The sequence below is a fragment of the Pan troglodytes genome, chromosome 19, assembly GCF_028858775.2.
Source record: "Pan troglodytes isolate AG18354 chromosome 19, NHGRI_mPanTro3-v2.0_pri, whole genome shotgun sequence".
Lineage (NCBI taxonomy): Eukaryota > Metazoa > Chordata > Mammalia > Primates > Hominidae > Pan > Pan troglodytes.
The window spans coordinates 93,217,734-93,234,887 of NC_072417.2; the positions used below are offsets into that span (position 1 = coordinate 93,217,734).

Sequence of the window (17,154 nt, forward strand, 5' to 3'; positions counted from 1 at the left end):
AACCGGATGTGGTGGCAGGCACCTGTAATCCTAGCTACTGGGAGGCTGAGGCAAGGGAATCACTTGAACCCAGGAGGCGGAGGTTGCAGCAAGCCAAGATTGTGCCACTGCACACCAGCCCAGGCAACAGTGTGAGACTCTGCGTCAAAAAAAAAAAAAAAAAAAAAAAAAAAAAAAAAAAATTGTGATGGTGATAATTCTGTAAAAGTTTAGCAGGATTCACAAGCCTTGGCTTTCCTTTGTTGAAAGTTTGATTACTGATTTAATCTGTTTGTCCTAGGAATTTCTCCATTTTATCAAGGTTCATCTGTTGGCAAACAATCCATGGCACTGATACTTTGTATTCTGTACAGTCAGCTGTGCCATCACCTCTTTCATTCTTGATTTTAGTTATTTGAACATATTTTTCCTTAGACTTGCTAAAGATGTGTCAATTTTGTCGATCTTTTCAAAGAATGAACCGTTGGTTTTATTGATTTTCTCTATTATTTTTCTATTCATTTATTTCTACTCTCATCTTTATTATTTCCTTTCTTCTGCTTCCTTTGGGTTTAGCTTGCTTTTCTTTTAGTTTGAGGTGAGACAGACAATCTGCAATAAATGTAATTATTGACATGGTTATTTTCAACCTACTACCGTTTTGTATTTGTCCATCTCATAAGTTCTCTGTTCCCTTTTCCTTCCTTTTCAGGATTCTTAGATTAAGTATTCCTTAGAACTCTTATTTTGTCTCCTACGTTGGCTGTTTATTTCTGTTTCACATTTTTGTATTGCTTTAAAGGTTCATACCTAAAAATTGCTTAACACTTTTATATATGTTTCGCATCTTTAATTCATCACAATCTGCCTTCAAGTAATAGTGTAAGAATCTTGACAGTAGACTTCCATGACTCCTTTCTTCGGTGCTGTGCTATTTTCGTCATACATTTTATGTCTATGTATTATTTTAAACAATCTTACTACAAAGAAACATGCCAACAGCATCAACATTACCATTCTATTTCTATACTTTAGACATACCTCAAAGGGTCAGGACACTCTAGCTCTTGGTTAGAACCCTTTTTATGTGGTTTTTCTTTTAGGAAAATTGCCTGGCTTTAAGACAAGGCATCCTATATGTATTTGTTGAATAAATTTCAACCACCCAAAAAAAAAAAAAAAAAAAACCAGAAAATATACCATTAGGAGTATAAATGGGTGGAAAATCTTTCTGCAACGTTAATTTGAAACATGTACCTTGATCAAGAAAATCACTTCTAAAGATTATTCTGGGTGGGCACAGTGGCTCATGCCTAATCCCAGTACTTTGGGAGACCAAGGCAGGAGGATCACGTGAGGTCAGGAGTTTGAGACAAGCCTGGCCAACATGGTGAAACCCCAACTCTATTAGAAATATAAAAAATTAGCCAGGTGTGGTGGTGGGCGCCTGTAATCCCAGCTACTCAGGAGGCTGAGGCAGGAGAATCGCTTGAACCCAGGAGGTGGAGGTTGCAGTGAGCCGAGATCACACCATTGTACTCCAGCCTGGGCAACAAGAGCGAAACTCCATCTCAAAAAAATAAACAAATAAAAGATTATTCTAATGAATCTTCAACTGCTTCCAAAGGAGGCATGGTATAGAGGCTGGAAAAGTAGCTTTTTTTTTTTTTTTTTAACATAGTGAAATATATATGATACATTACTAAGCAAAAACCTGAGTTAATAATGGCAAAGTGGGTTACAATTTTGGCTTAAAAAGGTCTTTATGTACAGGTAGATGTACAAGATAAATTAAAATACTGGATGGACAGTCATCAAATTGTGAGTTATATCTGGGTAGGAGGATTAAGGATGACTTCTTCAAATTATGCATTTCTATGTTTTTTTTCAGTGAGATTATACTTTTGTAATGAAGTACATAACCCAGGGGTTTTTCATCTGGATTTGGTTGCTGGGGACCTTGGGAAGCCCCTCAGGATCTAGAGCCAGTTTTTCCACCTGACCAGAGGCCCAGTGATACCTCCCTAGCAAGGCTCAGCAGACCCCCTGCCTGAACTTGACTCCATCTGGACTCTGGGAGGATCCTGGCCCCAAACCACCCTCCCAAGAACCTCCATGAGTTCTCTACCTCGTGTATCCTTCTCTTCCCAGCATCACTGCAAATGTTCCACCCTGTCCCGCACCATGCCCCCATCCATGAGCACTTAGCATCCTTCCCTGGTATAGGCAGGAGCAACGCTCAACTTCCTGGAGAAGTCCACATTCCAGACAGCTGTCTACAGCAGAACCACACACCACCAAAGGGAAATAGCATTTTCATCACTGACTGCCCAAGGGCCAGGCTGCTCTCCAGAAAGTCTGGAGACTTTCCTTGTCAACCTTTAGGACTGGTGGTTTTTAAATCTTGGAGAATCACATACCATTTCTGATTTGTCAGTACAGTTTGACATTTTTATGAACACTTGTTCTGTATTTTTCCTTTTTGGATGACCTTTCCTAGACAGTGTGTGGGGTAGCTTAAGCCCCACCCCTTCTCCTGCCATCTCCTCCCCAAGGCACCAATGCTGCCTCCTCCACTGTAACATCACGTGCTTATTCATCTAGAATCATTCTTACTGGTAATGGAGGCCTTCCGTCCTCCGGAGTGACTGTGTGGAAACCTGAGCCACTCCTCACCTCTAACACAAGCCTGGCAGCAGCTCCTGATGAGACCAGGTGAGCCTCAGTGAGCTCAGGCGCCTGCAGATACGGACATTGAGGCTGGCACTAGCCAGAGCTGTGGTGGGCGTCACTCCCCACTGCTGCTGAGCAAATGCCCTGAACACACCTGTATCTGGTTCCTCCTTGCCAGGAACTCATTAAGCTGCCTGGGCCTGTAGTCTCGTGCTCCTCCCGCTCGGCCAGCAGTGCCACCTGGGAGTCTTGTTACCTGCAGGTTCTCACTCAGCAAGCCAGGACAGGGCCCGAGCACTTGCATTTCTAACCAACTCCTGATGATGCAGCTGGTCTACCAGCCACCAGCTGGCTAGCAAGGGTCCAGTCACAGTTTCAGTGAAAGGAAGTTCCATTCATAAACTATAGAATTTCAGATGCCTTCAAGTAGAATCACCTGATGAAATTTAAAAATATTTCCAAGCTCACCCTAACCCTGAAATAAGATTATCATCCCAACTAATTTCAGGAAGGGAGGGGCCAGTTTTAACATTTCCATTTCAAATATTAGAGCCCGGTGTGTAATCCCAGCACTGTGTGTGTAATCCCAGCACTTTGAGAGGCTGAGGCGGGAGGACTGCTTGAAGTCAGGAGTTTAAGACCAGCCTGGTCAACAGAGGGAGACCCTGTCTTTAAAAAATTAAAAATTGGGCAGCTGTGGTGCTGTGTGCCTATAAAGCTACAGGTAATTACTTTAACTATTTCAACAGATAACTTAAATACTTTAATAATTTAAATATTTAAACAGATAATTATCTGTTGTAGCTTGTCAACATTGTGGTAAGTCATGATCCTGCCACTATACTCCTGCCTGGGCGACAGGGAGATCCTGGGCTCTCAAAAAAACAAACAAAAAAATTAGAAAAATGAAGCCAGGCATGGTGGCTCACACCTGTTATCCCAGCACTTTGTAAGGCCAAGATGGGAGAATCACTTAAACCCATGAGTGACAGACCAGCCTAGGCCACAAAGTGAGACCCGGTCTCTACAAAAAATTTAAATATTAGCCAGATGTGCTGGCATGTACCTGTAGTCCCAGCTAACTCAGAAGGCTGAGGTGAGAGGATCGCTTGAGCCCAGGAGGTTGTGGCTGCAATGAGTTGTGATGGTGCCACTGCTCTTCAGCCTGGGCAGCAGAGCAAAACTCATCAACGATGAAACTCTTTCCAAAAAAAAAGATTAGATAAGTGAGTGAAATGGGCCAGGTGCAGTGGCTCACGCCTGTAATCCCAGCACTTTGGGAGGCCGAGGTGGGTGGATCACGAGGTCAGGAGATGGAGACCATCTTGGCTAACACGGTGATACCCCGTCTCTACTGAAAATACAAAAAAATTAGCCTGGCATGGTGGCGGCCGCCTGTACTCCCAGCTACGTGGGAGGCTGAGGTAGGAGAATGGCATGAACCCAGGAAGTGGAGCTTGCGGTGAGAGGAGATCGCGCCACTGCGCTCCAGCCTGGGCAACAGAGGGAGACTCTGTCTCAAAAAAAAAAAAAAAGAAAGAAAAGTGAGTGAAATGACCCAAGACTACACAGTAAGTTACTAGAGAAGCTGCTGGCACCTTAGAAGTAGAGAGTTTATGGGAAAAGTTTTAAATTTTTAATGAAAAAGACTTAGAACAATGTATTATTTACATGTAAATAAGAAAAGGGAGCAGAATCCCCATATCCTCTTCAAAGGAAGGGAGACGGGAGGCCATTTATGAGAAGAAAGTCCATATAAACCCCATCAAGTAGAATCTGGATCCAAATACTTCCAAACAGGAGTACACAGCAGGTGAACAGTCTCCCTCATCCAACTGATCTGCTGCTTCAGATAAGATCAGCAACTGAAAGTGAAGAAACAAACAGATTAAGGAACAACACAAACAAAATGAAAATTTGTTAACGTAAATTTAACTAAAACCTCACAACAGACTTCTCAAAACAAAAAACAGGCCAGACATAGTGGCTCACGCCTGTAATCCCAGCACTTTGGGAGGCTGAGGTGGGCGGATCATTTGAGGCCAGGAGCTCGAGACCAGCCTGGCCAACATGGTGAAACCCCGTCTCTACTAAAAATACAAAACTTAGCTGGCTATGGTGCACGCGTCTGTAATTCCAGCTACTCAGGAGGCTGAGGCAGGAGAATTGCTTGAACCCAGGAGGCAGAGGTTGCAGTGAGCCGAAATCGCGCCACTGCACTCCAGCCTGGGTGACAGAGCGAAACTTCGTCTCAAAAACAAAACAAAACAAACCACAACAACAACAAAACAAACTCAAGTGCCCCAAACTAAGAATAGGGAAGTTCCCTCTACAATTACAGTAGAGCTGGACGATTTCCTACCGTTCATCGGCATCTCATCAATCTGAGTGGAATAGTACTGCTCGATATCTCTGAGGATGCGGATGTCGTCATTCTTTACAAAGTTAATGGCCACACCCTTCCGGCCGTATCGACCTGATCTCCCAATTCTTCAGGAATAAAACAATATTACAGTTAGTATATATAACAATCAAGATTTAGTAAATGTGTCACAGAAGTGAAGCCAATGAGAGCTTGCACCCTACCTGTGTATGGACAATTCTCTGTTATTGGGGAGATCGTAGTTAATGATGAGGGACACCTGAGGGACATCCAACCCCCTGGCCCAGACGTCTGTAGAAATAAGCACTCGGCTGCAAAAAGAAAGAGTGTTTGAGGTGATTAAATTACTCATACAAGTATAAGACTGGACTTGCTTCCATTGCTAATTTTAAGGAATCCTGGCTGCAGGTCCAAAATATACGAGATTCTCCTCTCTCAACAGTCTGTCTGCAAACGTGAAGCCTCAGGGACAGCACCAGAAACCCCTGTGCAGAGGGGCTGTTGGTGGATTTAGTTACTTCGGTCATGTGCTCCATCAGATTAAAAAAATAGACATCTTTTACTAGACTATCTTTAACTTGTTTAATCGGTCCTAAACCAATAATTGGGAAAAATACTTCACTTTTGCCTAGCAAAAAATTAAAAACGGTAACTTCAGCCGGGCATGGCGGTGGCTTATGCCTGTAATCCCAGCACTGCCAGAGGCTGAGGCAGATGGATCACCTGAGGTCAGGAGTTCGAGACCAGCCTGGCCCACATGGTGAAACCCCATCTCTACTAAAAATGAAAAAAAAAAAAAAATTAGCCATTCCAGCTACTCGGGAGGCTGAGACACAGGAGTCACTTGAAATCAGGAGGCAGAGGTTGCAGTGAGCCAAGATTGTACCACTGCACTCTGGCCTGGGTAACGAAGTGAGACTGTCTCAAAAACAAACAAACAAACAAAAGACACACACAGCACATTTGTTAAGCTGACCACAAGGTGGGCAAAGAAGGAAGTCTGAATCAAGTTCAAATGAATGAAACCACCCAATCCACGCTTTCTGACCACTGTGGAATTAAACTAATCGAAACGATGAACAGAAAACCCCCCTACTTACTGGAAAAGAAGACACACACTTGTAACCAAGGTGACCAACTTGGCTAGTTAAGGCTAGTTATCACCTCAACCTAAGTATTACAGGAGCACAGCGGACCCCTCATTAACTGGAAGGTTTTCTGCTCGCCCAGGGCCTCAGCTTTCAGAGCAGAAGCTTGTCATCCCCCCGGGTGTGGGGCCTGCACTTAGGCAGTGCATATGAAGTGCTTAGCACAGTCTAGCAAACCCTGACCTGCAGAGCCACAGCATAGCGGACCCACCTGGCGCCCGACCGGAACTCCTTCATGATGGACTCCCGCTCTTTCTGGGGCATGTCTCCATGCATCGAGGATACGGTGAAGTTGGCTTCCCTCATTTTCTCCGTCAGCCAGTCCACCTACAAATCCAATCAACAGATGCTACTGCAAGCTAGTATACCAAAGCAGAGACGTGCATTCGGGACTTTACCGCATCATTTGCAGAACCAGTATCAATATTCATAAGGTAACTGCTCTTAAAACTCAGAATCATCCTAACTGGATGTACAAACTTTTTCCCAGAAAATGTTGGGGTGCACTCACAAAACCCTCTTACTTCATTTTCTCCATATAATGACTCTATGGGGGGAGGGGGCCAGGTGTGCTCATTCTCATTTGAAATCCAATCTTGTTAGAATGTAGCCCAACTCCTCTCCTTTCTCAGGAAAGTGGCCGACAGTTCTCAGGTCTGCCTCCACGTTACCATCACCTGGGGATCTAAAACTACTCAGGCCTGGGGTCCACCTTCAACCAACAAAATCTGAATCTTTAGGGGTGGCTGATATCGCTGTTCTGTAAATGAAGTTTTAATGGTCACAGCCACGTGACCGTTTGCATATTGTCTACAGCTGCTTTTACAAGAGAACACATACCCTGAAAGCTTAAAATATGGACAAACTGGCCCTTTACTGAAAAATCTTGATTGACGTCATTCAGAGACTCAATCTGCAGTTTCCCTTCAGCACAGGGGCTGTGCAGTGCCTCTCACCTTTCTTTTGGTGTTGCAGAAGATGACCGCCTGAGTGATGGTCAGTGTGTCGTAGAGGTCACACAGAGTGTCAAATTTCCACTCTTCCCTCTCCACTGCCACGAAAAATTGCTTGATGCCTTCCAGAGTCAATTCATCACTGAAGGACAAAGACAAATCCTGTTACATACTCATCCTTCCTTCTAGGACTTGAGGGTGGGCCAAGCCAGGATCCAGGGAGACCCTGGTGGAGAAGGTCACACCGTGATATCTGGTGCAGACCCAGCAGCCCCAGCCCTGTCCTCCATCCTATCACCACTTCCGTCACACAGGCCTCCATTCTGTATCCTACTTAACATTTCACAATGTGCAGCACATGGAATACGATTCTAAATGAAACACTGATAAATAAATACAGTCACCTAATTTTTAAATTTAGAATTATTGGTTCAAACCACAATGAGGATTGTAAAAGATGGGTTGTTTTGTCTTGTTTTGTTTTGTTTGAGACAGGGTCTTGCTCTGTTGCCCTGGCTGAAGTGCAGTGGCACAATCAAAGCTCACTGCAGCCTCAGCCTCCTGACCTCAAGCGATCCTCCCACCACAGCCTCCTGAGTAGCTGGGACTAGAGGCATGTGCCGCCCTACCTGGCTAATTTTTTATTATTGGTAGAGATAGGGTCTCTCTATGTTGCCCAGCCTATTTGGTTTTTTAAAACAGGAATTTTAAAAGAATTTGCATGCTTTCAATTCCTTTACACTCAGGCAAGAGGATAGCCTGAGGTCCGGGTTTTGACACCAGCTTCAGCAACACAGCCAGACTCTGGCTATGAAAAGTTTTTGAAATTACGACATAAAATCCTTTATAAATGCGGCCCAGTGTTCTAGTAAACTTGACAAGAGGGGCTCCTACCGTTTCACCAAGATGCGGATTGGGTCGGTCATGAACTTGTTGGTCATCTCCAGAATCTCGTGTGGCAGCGTGGCACTGATGAGAACCACCTGTGTGGCTGGAGGCAGGTACCTGTATACATCGTAAATCTGCTCTTTGAAACCTGGGACAGGGAGCAAGACAGGTGAGGGATGTTTAGGGCGGCACACCCAGAAATGGAAGGTGCACGCCCAGTGTTCCCACTGGGTTAGAGGCAGAGTGGTGATAAGGTACGTTTGACAGGAAATCTCATTTTTACAGCACCAGGCCACATCCACGCGTTCTCTCTGTCCCTACTCCCCGCCCCCCGGAGTGTTATCTGGTTGAGGGAATCTGGTTTCCCTTTGGTGCTTCTTCAATCTGAAGTGATCTAGGGATCAAGAAACCCACCCCGAGAGTCCTAGATACCAAATAAAAAGCCATAGAGGCTGGCCTGAGTCACCCACGATGAATAAACAAATAAAATCAAGGTAGGAATTTTTTGTTCATAATTGCCACCAAGGCACAATTGTTTTTCCACGATGAAAACGCTATTCACATTCAGAACAGTCACTGGCTGTTTCAATTTTACACTGTGAAAATTTAAGAACTAAGAATTATGTCAGTAGAAAAGTAATTCTTTTGTTACTCATACCTTTATTCAACATTTCATCAGCTTCATCCAAAACCAACATTTTGATAGCACGTGTCCTTAGCCTTCTGCGACGAATCATATCTATAACATGAGATTTTGAAATACTTATGACAAATCACATCTATGAGATTTTGAAATAATCACACCTGAGGCTCCCAAGAAAGAGCTCATCATTCCACTGGTCTCAGGGTTCCAGAGACCTTCCCTCCACCTCCTGCAAGTGACCCAGGTGCAAAAGTCTACCGTGCGGCCTACCAAATCGAAAGCTGTCCTGTACCATTTAAGCACTTCTTACAAATACTACCGGCAGCACCATTTTTAGCGACAAAAGTGCTTACCAAAAACACGCCCTGGAGTGCCCGCGACAACATGCTGTCCATAATCCAGCTTCCTGATGTCCTCGCCAACATTGGTGCCTCCAATGCAGGCATGGCACTGGACATTCATGTAGTCACCGAGAGCAAGCAGCCCCTGAAACAAAGCACAGGTTCACGTCCAGGGTGGGAGAGAGAAACATCCACATTTTCCAAAAAGAAAGACTGTTTCTCCTCCGAGATGATCACCGATTATTATTTATGCCATTCTTATCTCCAAACCACAAAATTCTCCTGCTCTTTTCTCTGACAAAAACAAGTTAATTTTGCTTTTTTTTTTTTTTTTTTTTGAGACGGAGTCTCACTCTGTGGCCCATGCTGGGGGGCAGCAACGCAATCTTAGCTCACTGCAAGCTCCGCCTCCCGGGTTCAGGCCATTCTCCCGCCTCAGCTTCCTGAGTAGCTGGGACTACAGGCGCCCGCCACCACACCAGGCTAATTTTGTTTTTGTATGTTTAGTAGAGATGGGGTTTCACCGTGTTAGCACACTGTGCTGTGTGCATCCTATATGTGTATTCAGGGAGTCGTTATCTCCTGACCTCCTAATTGGCCTGCCTCGGCCTCTCAAAGTGCTGGGATTAGAGGCGTGAGCCACCACACCCGGCCTGCTGGTTTCTTATTACAAAAGCTATATCATTAACAGAAAAGAATATGTAAAATTCATAATCCCATCCACTGAAGAAACCAACATTAACATCTTAATATACATCTTTTTAAACATACGTCTTTATACTACGTTAAGTATAAAATGGGTACAATTTATTTTTTTTTGAGACAGAGTTTCACTCTTCTTGCCCAGACTAGAGGACAATGGCACAATCTCAGCTCACTGCAACCTCTGCCTCCCGGGTTCAAGTGATTCTCCTGCTCAGCCACCCAAGTAGCTGGGATTACAGGCGCCTGCCACCACGCCCAGCTAATTTTTTTGTATTTTTAGTAGAGACAGGGTTTCACTATGTTGACCAGGCTGGTCTCAAACTCCTGACCTCAGGTGATCCACCCACCTCGGCCTAATTTATTTTTATTAAAATTGACTTTTCGCAAAAAATCTACATTTCTAAGGCTGTAAAAAACTACCGAGAGCACACAAGCCACACCAAAAATGACTTAATACAAACCAGCAATTTATATAATGATTCATGGCAAAATGTTAATCAGGAAGAAAATTTTGAGGTATCAGAAAACAGGATTGGATTAAATAAATAAGTCGGTGTTTCACAACTAAATCACAAAAGCAGTACTTGTTAATCGGACACCGCTATCTTTAGCCATCTCACCTTCTGGATCTGCACAGCCAACTCTCTTGTGGGAGCCAAGATCAAAGCTTGAGTTTCACGAAGCTGGTGAAATAATTTATCAGAAATTAGAGAATCCGCAGTATTATCAAAGTGGATTCCAAGGTCAAAGCTCGAGTTTCACGAACCTGGTGAAAGAATTTATCAGAAATTAGAGAATCCACAGTATTATCAAAGTGGATTGTAGTCATTCACACTCAGATCAATATGAGAAATAGTATCTCATATTAATCATACTTCTCATCTCTTACAGGTTAGCAAATATTAATGTCATTTAAATTGCAAATCCAACAATAACTTAATGTGTCAGGATCCTCGTCTGCAGACAAGAGCTTCCTCTAGTTAAATAGCAAATCGTGACACAATATTAGTGCAAATATTAGTGTACAACTAAGACTCTGTGTAAAAATTTGCTGAGTCAATACATACTAGAAAATTTTAAATTATACTTTTTGAACACTGTAGTTACAGAAGAAAAAGCAAGTATTTCCTAGAATTACCTAACAGTTTGTTTTAAGAATGGCAAATTACCTGAATATCCAAACACTGGAGGACTGAGATACTGAAGGTGGCTGTTTTTCCTGTGCCGGACTGAGACCTATTCAAGGAAACAAAAGCAGTGGGATTAGAGGGAGGACAGGCCACGCCACAGCTGCACTCCAAGGCCTGGGCTCCAGAGGCACTTAGGTACCTTCTTAGAGCAAGCCCCCGTACCTAATACCATCTTAACTGCGAGGAGGCAGGACTCGGGCCCAGTGTCACAGCTTGTTAAGTGTCCATGAAGAGAGTAGACATGGCTTCTGCACGGGGGCAATGGAGTCACAGACTCTCTAACTTCAAGAGGCGTTTCATAGGTGTCAGAAAAAGGAGGACTCCCCTTTATCGAAATACAACTCTTTTCCTTCTAGGATTTTGGACTAACTCTCTCCTCCAAAGAAATTTTTGTGTAAATGAGTCTTTTTTGAAATTAGGCAAACGAGGGATAAAGCTATGAAAAGAGGATTTGTGGTGCTAGGAGATACGGCTATATACAGGTTTTCATCCAGAGTTCCTGGCTCACAGCTCCCATAGCCCTTATTACAGTCTTATTAAATTGATGGGTTTGTTAGGCCTCAGGAAACAGTCTCTCTGACCTTCTGCTCTCCTTTCACCTGCTCCACAGCAGGGCTCTAATCTTCCCTGCCTTTCAGATTGTGAGTCATAAAGACCCTCATGTCACGGCGTGGTGGCTCAGGCCTGTATTCCCAACACTCTGGGACACAGAGGCAGGATTGGATGAAGCCAGGAATTCGAGACCAGCCTGGGCAATACAGCAAGAGACCCCATTTCTAAACAAAACAAAAAACTAACCAGGAACGGCGGCACATTCTGGCAGTCCCAGCTACTTGGGAGGTTGAGGCGGGACGACTCCTTAATCCTTGAAGTTAGAGGTTGCAGTGAGCTATGACTGCACCAATGCATTCCCGCCTGGGTGACGAAGTGAGGCCCCATATCTTAACAAAAAAAATGTTGAGGGCGGGCACAGTGGCTCACGCCTGTAATCCCAAGGCTTTGGGAAGCCAAGGCAGACAGATTGCCAGGAGTTTGAGAGCAGCCTGGGCAACACAACAAAACCCTGTCTCTACAGAAAATATAACAAGTAATTGGGCATGGTGATGTGTGCCTGTAGTCCCAGCTACTTGGGAGGGTGAGGTGGGAGGATCGCTTGAGGCTGCTATGAGCTGTAATCACATGACTGCTCCAGTCTGGGAGACAGAGTAAGACCCTGTCTCGAAAAATGTAAACAATTTAAATTTCAAATTTTTTTTTAAAAAAGCATTATGGTATTATCCCAGAAAAGCTCCTGCCCTATTCCCTTATGGGGGAAAGAATGCTGACCTCATGGAATTTTCCATAAAAACCCAAGAGGACTGGGTTCCAAGAGCTTCTAGATGGCTGAACAGACAGTGGAACACAAGGAGGTTCCGGGAGGTGACCACCCGCCCCTTGGAGGCTGCACCCCTCCCCCCATATCTGTATCCTCTGCAGTACCCTTTATCATAAACCACTAAATGTGTTTCCCTGAGTTCTTTGAGCTGCTGTTCCAGCAAATTAATCCAACCTAAAGAGGAGATCCTGGGAACCCAACTTGAAGCTGCTTGGTCAGAAGTTCTAGAGATCCGAACTTAGAACTGGTGTCTGAAAAGAGGGTAGTCATGGGGACTGAGCCCTCAACCTGCAGGATATGGCCTATCTCCAGGCAGGTGGTGTGAGAGTTGAACTGGAGGACACCCAGCTGGAAAACCCCCACACCTCTGCTCACAGAAGTCGTCTTCTGTGCTGATGATTGTCTTGGTGGTGTGAGAGCAGAGGAAAAGCACAGTCTGTTTTTCCGAAATTGTGTTATATACAATTCCACATGCCAGCAAACCACTAAGCAAAGCTGGCTAAGAAAATGAAAGCCTTGGCCGGGTGCGGTAACTCATGCCTGAAATCCCAGCGCTTTAGGAGGCCAAGGAGGGTGGATCACCTGAGGTCAGGAGTTTGAGACCAGCCTGACCAACATGGTGAAACCCCGTCTCTACTAAAAATATGAAAATTAGTCGGGCATGGTGGTGCATGCCTGTAATCCCAGCTACTTGGGAGGGTGAGGCAGGAGAATAGCTTGAAACTGAGAGGCAAAGGTTGCAGTGAGCCGAGATGGCACCACTGCACTCCAGCCTGGGCAACAGAGCGAGACTCCATCTCAAAAAGAAAATGAAAGCTTTCTACAGTAGAGAACACAAATTTAAAAAATTATTAAACCCTGTGGCTAAAGTCAGGGAAAGTGTTGGAACTGAGCGTGTACAAGCTGAGGGAAACAGTCATCCCGGAGCATCTAACTGCACTGCGCTGCCCAAATTCACATCCAGCCCTGCGCCGCACCCCAGGACAACTTACTGTGCGATGACATCTCTCCCTTTGATGATCTGCTTGATTGCTCGTTGCTGGATTGCTGATGGTTTTTCAAAACCTGCAAATAAAAACAAAAAATTAGCTCTCACCACAATGACGGCATAGAAACCCTGTACTGTAAGCTCCTCAGGGGCAGACATGGTTTGTTTTTTGAACCTGTCCTCCAGCCTAACCCAGTGTTCAACATAGCAAGCTCTCAAAACCCAGGGGCTCAATGAATTGGGCTGAGTGGATTTCTACACTAACGTGGGATATTATTTGTAAAGACCAATCTCTATTTTAAAAAAAACCACCAAATTGTAGAATATAGACACCACATTTGTTTAAAAAAAAAAAAAAAATCTGGGCGTGCAGCATCTGGAAGTATAAGTGCCAAAATGTTCCTGGCAGTTACTGCAGTAGAGGGGTGGAAAGAAACTTACTTTTTACTCTAATTACTCCCTTAGGTTTGACTGGATTACAAACAACCTATACTACTTTTTAAATTTAAAAAAAAACAAACAAAAAAACAGGAAAGTCACTCTAGCCATTGTTCTCTCCTACTAGCTAGCATTAAGTCTGTGTGTTGCTGATAGGTCTACAACTCCGTTTAACCTGCGTGGGTCACGCTGCAGGGTGTCCTGTGTTGTTCTGTCTGGATGCAGCTCACTAACTACAACACCATCTCTCTTGCAAAGCAACTACTACACCAAAGGGTGAGGCTATTTTCAAGAAGAACCACGTGTTTTTCAAGTAAATAAAATTTTATGTACAAAAACTCTATTTCAATTATTTTTTGGTAGTCTCTTAAATGTAGCTCTGCTCAGTTCTGGGGCATAGCGAAAAATAAGAAACAAAAGAAAATGTAGCACAATTTCCCATCTTAACACAAACGCAAATATAGCAGATGATTTAAACTCTTCATGAAGAGCAAGCACATAGATGGGAAACGAACAACAGTGTCTTAGGGCAGGGACCGCCTGAGTGCCAGGAAACCAGGTGGGGCTGTCAGCCTCACTGCGAGGCTGCCTGAGATGCTTTTTCACCACCCATCCTCAGCAACTTCGCTTCACTTTGTCCAAACAGTTGTGGCATCAAGAACTACAGGATACGGCCAGGTGGGGTGGCCCACACCTGTAATGCCATCACTTTGGGAGGCAGAGGCTGGTGGATCACTGAGGTCAGGAGTTCAAGACCAGCCTGGGCAACATGGCAAAATCCCCTCCCTACTAAAAATACAAAAATTAGTAGGACGTGGTGGCCCACACCTATAATCCCAGCTACTCGGGAGGCTGAGGCAAAGGAATCGCTTGAGCCCCAGAAGTGGAACTTGCAATAAGCTGAGATCATGCCACTACACTCCAGCCTTGGTGACAGAGCAGGACTGTCAGAAGGAAAAGGAAGAAAGAAAAGGAAGAGAACTACACGATAAAAAATGTCCCTGTCCCAAGCATTAAACACAGGCCATTTATCCCAGATGCTGGTCATTCCCATCTATGTGCCCAACCCAACCTCTTCTCCAGGCTCTCCCTCAACTTCCTCACATCTTTCAAACATACCAAGAGACAGCTCCTGATTCTGACTCTCTGGAGTGCTGCCTACCTAGCCAAATGTCTGCAGCATCAACCACCGCTTACTCAAAACACTCCAACTCTCCTTCTTCTGTCGCTCACGTTCAATCCATCAGCCAATGCTGTCAGCTCCCTGGTACTCCATCTCCAAGGCAGCACAATCCTCTCTTCCCTGAACTGGAGCAAAAGCTCCCAACTCTCTTGTTTCCTGTCCTGCCTTGCCTCGCCTCACCTCAAATCTACAGACACCCAGAAGAATCTTTAAAACTGTAAATGTGATCGTGTCACATAGCTACTTAAAACCTTCCAGTGGCTTCCCACTAGATTTCTAAATGAAATTCAAATTATTCGTCACCCTACACGTCTTTGCTAGATCTGCCCCGACTAGCTCTCCAAAATCCCACCACAGGGGACTTCTTTCAGTTCCTGGAATGCAGCTGGCTAAGGGCTGCAAGGCCCTGGCACCAGCTGTTCCTTCTGCCCCAACTGCTCTTCCCTCTTCTCATTAACAGTCTCCTTCATCCAGAACTCTGCTCAAATGGCACCCCCTCCTGCGAAGCCCCTTACCTCTCTGCTTTACTAATTCTCTCCTCCTTCCCGGTCCCACTCTATTCAATTACCCCGCTGCAGGTTCTTCACAGCAACCACCACTGCCCGGGCAGCCTGACAGTATGCTTTCCCCCCAAACGAAATTCAAAACCCGTAAAGGCGCAAACCCATCCGCTTTACCGCCAAAACCCCAGTACCCAGAAAAGCTAATAGGGAGAAAACAGTTATCTGCTGAATGAACGACGCTGAGGCGCCTCGAAGCGGCTGCAGCCCCCGACAGACCCAGCGCCGAGCTCTGCACGGGGGACACGCACCGAAAGCGCCGACACAGCCAGGCGTGAGGGCGAGGACGGGGGTGGGGGTGGGGGTCGGACGTCACTGGCCCCCGAGCCTCGACCCTGACCACGACCTCCGGAGCGCAGGGCCGGCCCGGGAGTCACCAGTCGGGCCCTCAGCCCCCGGCTCGCCCCCGACTCGCCCCCGGCTGGCCCCCGCGGCCCGCGCCCGCTCACCGTAAGCGTAGATGCCCCGCAGCAGGTCCTCCCGCAGGCCCATGGTGTCGAACGTGGGGGTCACATCCACCTCCTCGCTGGTCTCGAATTCCACTTTAGTCATGTCTTCCTCTTTGAGCAGCCGCTTTCGCGCCGAGCCCGAGGTCGCCATCGTGGCCGTGGTCGCCATGATTCAGAGTCCGCGGAAGAGCACAGCGGACCTCGCTGCCGCTGCCGACCTCGCTGCCGCTGCCGACCTCGCTGCCGCTGCCGACCTCGCTGCCGCTGCCGACCTCGCTGCCGCTGCCGACCTCGCTGCCGCTGCCGACCTCGCTGCCGCTGCCGACCTCGCTGCCGCTGCCGACCTCGCTGCCGCTGCCGACCTCGCTGCCGCTGCCGCTGCCGACCTTAAGAGAACTGCCAAGCGGGGCCGAGAACTGAGGCCTTAAGTATGCCAAAGCGAGAGACGTGCGTGCGTACGTGCTTACGTGCGACGCGGCCACGCCTCTGGGGGACGGGGCACTCTTCGTCACGTGAAAGGGAACTGGGCGTTTGCCGCAGGGAAAAGTAAGGTGCTTCTGCTCTCGCGCCACATGCAGTTCCCGCGAGATCTCGTTGAGGGCGGGGTACCCAGTTCCTTACAAAAGGGATGGAGGGTGTGGGACCTCTGAAGTTGGCGGTGTTTCGTAGCGGCTGCGGGATTTCGCGGACTGGGGCGCTGAGGTTCTTTGAGCGGCGTGTGGCCCTGAATTCCCTGGAAACAGGCTGGGGCCGCGAGGGGCCTCCGCTCCGGGCGGGGTCCCCAGATAGCCCCGCCTCGAATAAAAATGACGAGCACGGGTCCTCTCTCGGGCCCGCAGTGGGTGGACTGCGTCGCGGACCCGTAGTGGAGGCGCCCAGCTCGCCGGGGAGATTCGGGTGGAAACCCTCACGGCCGCCGGTGGTGGGCCCCGGCGCGGCGCTGGGCTCCGGCGGGTCTGCGCTGGGGAGGGCTAGGGCCCCTGACGCCGGCGTCCCTCTTAGGGGACGCGCCTGGGTGTGTCTTCACCGTTTGCCTGGTGAGTTGGAGACAGGGTCTGGCTCCGTCGCCCAGGCTGGAGTGCAGTGGTAGGATCAGGGTTCACTGTAGCCTCCGCCTCAGCCTCTGGAGTAGCTGGGACCTCAGGAGCGCGCCACCACGCCCGGCTAATTTTTAAAATTTTTTTGTAGAGACGGGGTTGGGGGAGGTGGGGGTTAGGGTTGTCCTGGCTGGTCCTGAACTGCGGGGCCTCAGGTGATC

General features: G+C 46.8%; 2 protein-coding genes across 7 annotated transcripts in view; one reads left to right on the forward strand and one right to left on the reverse strand.

The window, feature by feature from the left end:
* The window catches only part of LOC129137554 (uncharacterized), a 27,359-nt gene extending 13,337 nt beyond the window's left edge, over window positions 1-14,022 (forward strand). Inside the window, exon 3 of the mRNA XM_063799416.1 lies at window positions 13,861-14,022. Coding sequence (XP_063655486.1) covers window positions 13,861-13,937 — 77 coding nt within the window. The 3' untranslated portion in view covers window positions 13,938-14,022. The remainder of the gene's footprint in view (window positions 1-13,860) is intronic.
* On the reverse strand, window positions 501-16,854 carry EIF4A3 (eukaryotic translation initiation factor 4A3). 6 transcript variants are annotated; one of them, XR_010152722.1, is made up of 14 exons: window positions 16,205-16,854; window positions 15,897-16,096; window positions 13,271-13,343; window positions 10,883-10,949; window positions 10,334-10,396; window positions 9,021-9,153; window positions 8,683-8,763; window positions 8,031-8,172; window positions 7,140-7,278; window positions 6,395-6,510; window positions 5,239-5,346; window positions 5,015-5,142; window positions 4,324-4,517; window positions 3,390-4,165 (listed from the first exon to the last, which is right to left on the reverse strand). XR_010152722.1 is itself a non-coding variant. In XM_063798051.1 (13 exons), the coding sequence occupies exons 2-13, from the start codon at window positions 16,063-16,065 to the stop codon at window positions 4,501-4,503; spliced, it is 1,236 nt and encodes a 411-aa protein (XP_063654121.1). In that variant the 5' UTR covers window positions 16,066-16,096; window positions 16,205-16,854; the 3' UTR covers window positions 4,266-4,500.
* Window positions 16,855-17,154: the final 300 nt, after the last annotated feature.